This window comes from Juglans regia, chromosome 12 (genome assembly GCF_001411555.2).
Source record: "Juglans regia cultivar Chandler chromosome 12, Walnut 2.0, whole genome shotgun sequence".
Classification (NCBI taxonomy): Eukaryota; Viridiplantae; Streptophyta; class Magnoliopsida; order Fagales; family Juglandaceae; genus Juglans; species Juglans regia.
Window position 1 is genome coordinate 5,157,858 of NC_049912.1, and position 8,380 is coordinate 5,166,237.

Consider the following 8,380-nt stretch of genomic DNA (forward strand, 5'->3'; position numbering starts at 1 on the left):
CTCAGGGGAGGGCTGCAGGCCTGTGACGCGTGCGAGACGGAGAGAGGGGAGGGCTAGATTGAAGATGAAGACGGAAGAAATAAGAATTGAAGATGAAAGAGGGGGAAATGCCGAAATGGAACTCCGAACTGATTAATTAACAAGTATAAACGGCGCCGTATTGTACTATACAATACTAATCTATTTTATATATTATATATATATATATAAATGAAGATTCACAACAAAATTATATGATATATATTATTATATATGAATATTAAATAAATGCAACATATATGAAATATTAGTAATACACTAATATACTTGCTATATATATATTAAATCTCTAATCTCTTATACTTGATATATATATATTAATATATTAAATCTCTAATCTCTTATACTTGATATATATATATATTAATATATATAAATATTAGTTATACACTAATAGTATTAGTATATTAGTATTAGTATTAATATTAGTTATACTAATAGTTATATTAGTATTAGTTATTATTAATAATATATATTATACTAACAATGATATTAATACTATATATAGTTATAGTGATTAGTATAACTATATTAGTATTAGTTATAGTGATTTAGTATAACTATATAATATATTAATATAAGTTATAGTGGTTTAATATAGTTATAATACTATAAGTTATAACTATAGTCTATATTAGTATTACTATTAGTTATAGTGATTAGCATAATTATATATTAGTATTTGCTATAGTGATTTTAATTTAGTATAACTATATAATAGTATTAGTATAAATATTATACTAACTATATCACTAATAGTATTAGTACACTAATGTCTAAAGACTAATACTAGTATATCACTATAGTTAATAATTTAATAGTACCCTATAGTAATATAACTATATTTGTATAAGTTATAGTGATTTAATATAGTTATAATACTATAAGTTATAACTATAGTCTATATAATAGTATTAGTATAAATATTATACTAACTATATCACTGATTGTATTAGTACACTAATGTATAATACTAGTATATCACTATACTAAATATATAGTAATATAGTATTAGTAATTAATACTATAGTGATTTGTATAGTAATTTATATATAGGCTTAAAGTGGTTTACTAATTTATATATAATAATTAATACTATTAGTAATTTATATGAATAATACTTTAGTTATTATACATTAGTATTATATGTTATTATAAATTTATAGATTAGTGTTTATTCATTAGTATTACAATATTACATGTTGATGTTATTATGCATCTTAGTGTTTATAGTATATTATAGTCATATACTAAACTATTATTAGTCAATTTAGTCTATATATTATAGTATAAATATATTATTTAACTAGTATATTATTGAGTTTAACTAACTATATAAGATATAGTTGTATAAAATTTAAATAATTAATATATAGAAAAACACATCTTTTTATAAAAAAATGTATAAAATCAGAGGCGGAGGCGGAGTCGGAGGGACACGTCGGAGGCGGAGGCGGAGTCGGAGGCGGAGGATCGGAGTCGGATCGGAGTGGAGTCGGAGTCGGAGTCGGATCATCAGTGAATCCGAATCCGACTCCGACTTTCAAGAGGAAAAAACCTCCGACTCCGAATCCGACAAGTCGGAGTCGGAGCGGAGCCGGAGCGGAGTCGGATTCGGAGTCGGATTGTCGGATTTTTGCTCAGCCCTAATTTGAAGCCAAACAAAACAAATGGGGTATACCTACCACTATATCTACAAAAATGCTAGAGTTACCGAATGTTGGGTCCTGGCAATTTTTTTTGTACTTAATAATTAAAGAAGTGTTTTTTAATGATGTTATAATTTTTTTTAAAAAAATGTTTAAGAATATAAAAAAAAATGAATGAAAAAAAAAAAACATTTTTGTTCTTATCGGGATGAGTCTCGTACTACATCCTCAGTGGATGTAGCACTGCTCCTATATCTACACCGATTACTACGCCGCAATGAAAACCCAAAAATCCAACCAAAAATAGAACGAAATTCAAAACTATGTACTAAGTTCATAAAAAGACTTAAAAAGTTTATATTACAAATTGACATAATATACTCGTTTTATTTTTACATCAAGTCATGTCAATTTGTAAAGTAATATTTTTGGTAACTTTATTTGTATACCAAACGTTTATCTTAACGTAACTGCATTATAGTGAACATGGTTGCACAATAATACAATATGCATATTACTAATGATAGATCATACAGTAACAACCCTTTCTATCCAATTTAAAAGATTAGTCGTCCTTCAGAAGAATGCTGATAGAGGATATCAATGACATCACATAAATTTTACAGTTTGTTCAAAGGTAATCTCTATACAAAATACAGATTATGGTTCAAGAAATCATAATTTCCACTCGAAACAGATTAAGGGTTGGTTTGGATTCAGAGATAAGATGAGATTGTTTCTGATGAAAGATGAAGTATCAGAAGCGAAATGTTCAAAAATCCTAGTTCAAGTCATAAACTCTTCAACTGCAAAGATTGAGGAACTTCTACCCTCTCAAATATTCACACTTCCAAGAAAGGGATATGAATGTTTGGAAGATAAAGCTGGAAAAGAGTAGGATCTACTTGCACAAAGTAATACAGGTCTAATTGGTCATTCCATAACACTTTGGCATACCAATCAAATTCACCAATCTTAAATCAATCTGAAATTAAAAGACTATTTACAAAACCAGTCCCATAGACCAAAACAAGTCCATGTACACCATAAAAATAGGTATAATCTGTACAAGAAAGAGAAATCTAGCAAGTCAACATGCCAGGCAGCAGTGACTTCACCTAAAGGAGCATTGTTCAAATCTAAATTCCTATTATCCTAGTTTAAGCAGTGACAGATGAGATTAATGAACCAATGCACTATTTTCACTTGTGTGATAACTTCGTTTCTTTCGTTCGATTTTTCCACAGAGACAATAGAATTTAAAAAAGACAGCAACCAAACTACAAATAAATCTGTGGAGCGTAACCAAATAACCAGTTACGAAACAAATGAATACTATGCATATATAGCCACTGAGTTGGCAAGCTTTGGTTGCAAAGAGCAAAGAAGCATCCATCTTGAAAGAGAATCAGAGAAACTAAGTGCTGATATTATCAAATGCCATTTCCTGTTACAATCATACAAGTAAACATTACATTATAACTATAAGCCATATCTAATTACTCCACTTGCCGATTATCGATGTTCAAAGTCACAGTCATCATCAGTATCAGTTATCTCACCACCAAAAAGAAAAAAACTCTGGGTAAGTTCATAGTTCTTTAAACTTTTTTCGTTTTTTATGAAACAACCTCCATAAGGACATTAGTACTTGCAGTGGGACTAAGGACAAACTATTGGAGTGCCAAGGGAGATCATGGTGATAAAAAAAAAGTTAACCATAAATTATAATTCGAAGAAAAATATAAGAGAGGTAATAATCATTCTAATAAGATGACAATAAAAATATTAATTATGTCACTATTTTAAAGGTTTGCTTGATCTGTTTCAAACATTAAATAATCTGGCTAGTTCTTTTGGTTTGAGACCAAAAAAATTTAAAATTGACAGAATATAATTCAGGTGGCCATCAATTTACTTGATGCAAAGGAGAAGTGCTTAAAGAATTCTTCATATTTTAAAGGGCCCATGGCTGTGTCATTGGTTCACACTTGGGCCCATCCATGCAGAAGTTGGCATAAAGCCAAGAACGTACTGTATTATAATAAGAAAGTGGAAACTAAACAATGCATATATTCGTGAGAGGCAAACCAGATACCTGATCACATATAGGGCAGGCATTACTTCTTTCCTTCCATTCAAGAATGCAGGAGAGGTGAAAGTGGTGCTCACATCTCGTGATAATATTTGGATTCTCAGAATCATACTCTGCATTTTTGGGTGACAGAAAGTTTAATGATTAGCTATGAGCTTTAGTTTAGCAAATCAATGCAGAAAAGACTATTATACGACAACAAGCAAACTGAGACAGGCTATACAATGAACTGAAACACCAGTTCCCTGGTAATGCACCTTCAAGGCAAATAGGACAAACATCCTCCTCCTCCACTGAAGATACATTAGTCTCATTCAAATTTGGACCTTCTAATTTTCTTGGTGAGACACAGAAAGAATTGGCTTGAGCTTTGCAGTCTGATTCCTCAAGATCTTCACATGTAGTCAAAGTTCCAAAGCTACTGCCAATAATTGTTCCGGCGAAGAGAGAATCTGGTGATTGTGGACATCCCAAGAGAAAATCATAAGGAAGAGGTGCAGGAGGGGTTCGGTAAGTGTCAGGGGTTGATGCATCCAGACCCAAATCAACCAGGAATCCTGCTGTGAGTGCAGAGGCTATGCCATCATGAGATGTCAGGGACCCGTGCTCTTCCAAACCCCGTGGACACTGCAGAAAATAGTTAAAATTTTTCAAAAAATGGTTATTTATGTAATACACAGTAATTTCATACACCCAATTTAGCAAAAACTTGTACTCCAAACTCCTATTGTCTTTTTGACACATGAGAGGCCATTACCAAAATAGGACATGTTTCGAAGTCATGGCTCATTTCCACAAGAAAAACAAGGAAAATCCATGCAAGTACATCATAACTCAAGGAGAAAGAAGCCAGCAATTAAGAAATTACCACTGCATCCATATAAATGTTCAGATTATGTTTTCTGACAGCCATTTGAAAACCCTGCCACTTTTCATATGACAACTAATCTCTAAAAATAACAAACACTCAGAAATAATTAAGCATCACAATTACAAACCCATGTTTTTGCTTTTCCCTTGTTCTCATAAAAAAAATTGTAAGAGTAATTGTCAAGTGAACATATTTTCTTTAACTACAAAATTTCTGGCTAAAGATGAGATGGTTTGGAAATTAAGGATCTTAGCCTCAGATTGCTAGTTTTGAGCCTACGTTGTCCATGGACATTACCTTTCGGATGTTGTCCCCTATAGATAAATATAGCTTTCATCATCCCAGATTCAGGAAATTCTGCACAACTCAGTTGTGCTTCCAGTTTCTAAATCCGTTTTAACACTTAATTCTGTACTTATGTTTCTTTGTTATTCTTGAAGGGCATCTGATATGATTTTGAGGGACAACTTGTTGTGGAGTGCAGACACGCAGAATTAAACTTGATTACTGCTCTCTACTCCAGTGGTCCTAGCACAAGGAACACGTCAATGATGATTTTAGTAAAATTATATATATTGGTAACAAAACAACTTGATTACAGATTTTAAACACTTCATGATGGGTACAGATAGTTAGCTGAAATAGCTGTAAATGGGCATGCTCTTCAGTGTTCAGGAAGTTTAAAGCTCAAATTTCCTAATCATAAAGCTCAATTGTCTTGATCAACAGCATTCTCAAAGAAAACTGTAGAAAAAGAAGCCATTCCCACTCTCAAAATACACAACAGACAAAGGAAGCCAGAATGGATCCAATTACCGTGGGGTCAAGTTGATCCTACCACTCATATATGAAATGCAAACTATCTTATTGGTTAAAAAGGATTATGTCCCAATCAGGTTTCCAATCCGAACTTAAACTGGGCCAGCAATTGGGGTGGAGTCACCCTCATTCAAATGTCAGGTGGGGAATGGATGCAACTGATGGAGATGTGGTGCAGGAAGGAAAACAAATATCTAATTAGATCAAGTAACTCAGCAGAAATCCAGCAGTAATATTCATGTTATCAGATGTGATCTGGTTCATAGTGCCAATGTGAAGTCACTAAGGAGGGCAGAGACTCCCTCGCACAACGGGAATGTAATTGGACTTGCCAAGGGGGAATACCTATGAGGACAAGAGAAGTGTAGACACATGTAGTCTGATCATAAACCTTTCTGAAAATCTAGAAAGCCCATGATCAAGACTTTTTTGATCAAATAGAACTTTGCAGCAGTACTAGAGGCCACCTGTTATCAGACTCTAGCAGTATTTTTAAATCTAAAAGGTGGTGGTAATAAGAAAGGAAATCTACAATTCCTGGAAAAAGATACAGCACACTAAGGAGAGTCCTGGCTGTAAACCAGTAATGTTTCACAGAATACTAAAATTAGCTATAAAAACTTCAGAAAAGCTTCTCAAATTACAGATCCTAGATGATTGAAGTACCTAACAAATTCAGGATAAACATACAAGCCTTTAAGAAGGAAAACGTTTCAATGTATCTGAATAAAATAAAGAAAAACTAGAAGAGAAATTGGGTAATTTTACAAATTCATTTCCATTTTGGGGTTTATTTTGAAACCCAGTGTTTATACAAACAATCAAAATAGCAGCAAATGATATTGGGGCATTAAATAGAGCAGCTGCAATATATACTACACAGATAGCAAGTCAAGAACCAGAAGGGAAGCACAAAACAATAATAATGCCAGTCGTGTATAGTTAGAGAGAAGATTTTGCTGACATAGTAATAGACTGGTGTTCCATGCAGATGAGCTTTTCTGGAAGAACAGCAGCAACCTCCCATCCCTTGAAGTTATTTCTGTTATCCACCCAAAATCACCATTGATTGGTTCAACAAGTCTGTTATTGGCATCAGATTGCGGCCAAATGCCACATTCAAAGTAAACAGATGTTACTACAAGCACCAATTTTCTCTATATGTAAACAAAACCCAGAGCAAAGATGTAAAAAAACTGACATGGGAGTATAGGATAGCAAACACGGCCAGAAACAAGTGGAAAAATATCAAAATTAAGCTAGCCATAGACTTGAAGATGGAGGATCCAGACATAGTTGGCAAGAAACTTGTAAGAAAATACTCAAGTCACAAAACTAACTAGTGCGCCAATGTCTAGAATGACTAGCTTCATTGCATGGAGGAGGGTATGCTGGTTACATTGATTAGAATCTGTAACCTGAATTCAGAAGTGCAAAGTGGTGATAAATTGATTGGCTGATGACAAATAACTATCAGCCAACAGCCTAGAAACTCAGCATATAAAAATGAAAAGGAAAACTGAGCTTGTTACCTAATTAAGCTCAATAGCTAAAATACAACTCTACAAGTCCCTCCTGCCTTTTGCAGACGTTGCCAACTGAACCTTAAACTACCATTCTATTAAAACTGGCAAAACCACCCCGATAAAATCTCTTTATAAAATTATACCACACATGCAGAATCAATTCAAATAGCCTCATCCAAGTTTGAATTAATCTGCTCTAAAGCACAAAATGAGGAGTTTTGATGCATATTCCATACTTGTCACGTCTAAATCACTAACAAATAAAGTAGCATCAGGGCTTTCAGACTCGTCAACACATTTTAAGGAGAACTAGCTAGCTCTGGGCACTGCCACCTCCCTTCTCATCTCAAATGGATTACAAGGCACCATAGTTTCAAGTTCTTCAAAATATAACAAAAAGCGAGTGTCTATGTATATACGTAAATGACTAAATAAACAAACTTCTTTTCAAAGCGTAATGAAATCTGAGCACCCACATGCTCGTCTGAATTACTTCCTACGCATCCAGCAAAACTCGTAATAATCAGTGTTTTTTGAGGAAAGAAAAAAAACCACAAATAAAAATGACTGATTCAAACAACTTTATCCAAATTCAGATACAGCCACAAAGAAAAAACATTACCCAAAATCTATTGAAAATTAAAAAGACGATTTAACAAACAAATTGTAACTTTCAAACCCCATATCCTTCAATCACGTTCAGTTTAATTCGCAAAAAAGAAAACAACAAAACCCAGATACGAACTTGGGTCAAAGAGACAGATGATAGAGAACTGAAAGGCATGTGCATGGAAATAATAATCTTAATTGCTAAAAAAAGAAAGAAATTCTGTAACTAACAGATTGATCAACTGAGAATATTACCGCTAGGAAAAGGAGAGAAATTCTTGCAGAAGTCGAATAGGGAAAGAAAAGTTGAAGAAAGGTTCGCTTTTGTTTCCTTCTACTCTCTTGCACTGTGTGCGCTCCACTCATTTCTCTCTCAAATGGCCGACGCCATGACGGGTGTACAAGTTGACGAATTTCTTTTGATATGTACTTAATTGCACTGAGCAGTATTTACAAGTTGACGGGTGTACAAATTGACGGCTGCATCACTGCCTCTCATGTCTCAACATCTCCTGGAGCTAATGTTGAAGAATTAAGATGAGTTGGGAAAGAAAAACATATATTATTATAAAGTAATATACTTTTCTTAAAAACTACTTAGTTGTTTTTAAGAAATTAGTTGTTAATTTCTTGGTTGAATTTTAACAATGAATTTCTCAATAGCTCATCTTTTTAGGATTTAAGAGAGGTATTTCGAACTACATATTTTCATTTTGGAAGCTAGAAATTATGCCAACCAGACACCTTTGGCCTCAATAGCTCATCTTTGAGA

At 33.3% G+C, this 8,380-nt stretch overlaps 1 protein-coding gene across 2 annotated transcripts; it reads right to left on the minus strand.

Moving 5' to 3' along the window:
• Nucleotides 1-2,624: 2,624 nt before the first annotated feature.
• LOC109002054 (probable E3 ubiquitin-protein ligase RHB1A) lies at nt 2,625-8,156 on the minus strand. 2 transcript variants are annotated; one of them, XM_018979637.2, is made up of 5 exons: nt 7,864-8,156; nt 6,438-6,556; nt 4,041-4,410; nt 3,787-3,896; nt 2,625-3,135 (listed from the first exon to the last, which is right to left on the minus strand). In XM_018979637.2, the coding sequence occupies exons 2-5, from the start codon at nt 6,498-6,500 to the stop codon at nt 3,106-3,108; spliced, it is 573 nt and encodes a 190-aa protein (XP_018835182.1). In that variant the 5' UTR covers nt 6,501-6,556; nt 7,864-8,156; the 3' UTR covers nt 2,625-3,105. The 2 variants fall into 2 exon arrangements, with proteins under 2 accessions (XP_018835182.1, XP_035539149.1); XM_035683256.1 differs by having other exon boundaries at nt 6,438-6,515; nt 7,864-8,109.
• Nucleotides 8,157-8,380: the final 224 nt, after the last annotated feature.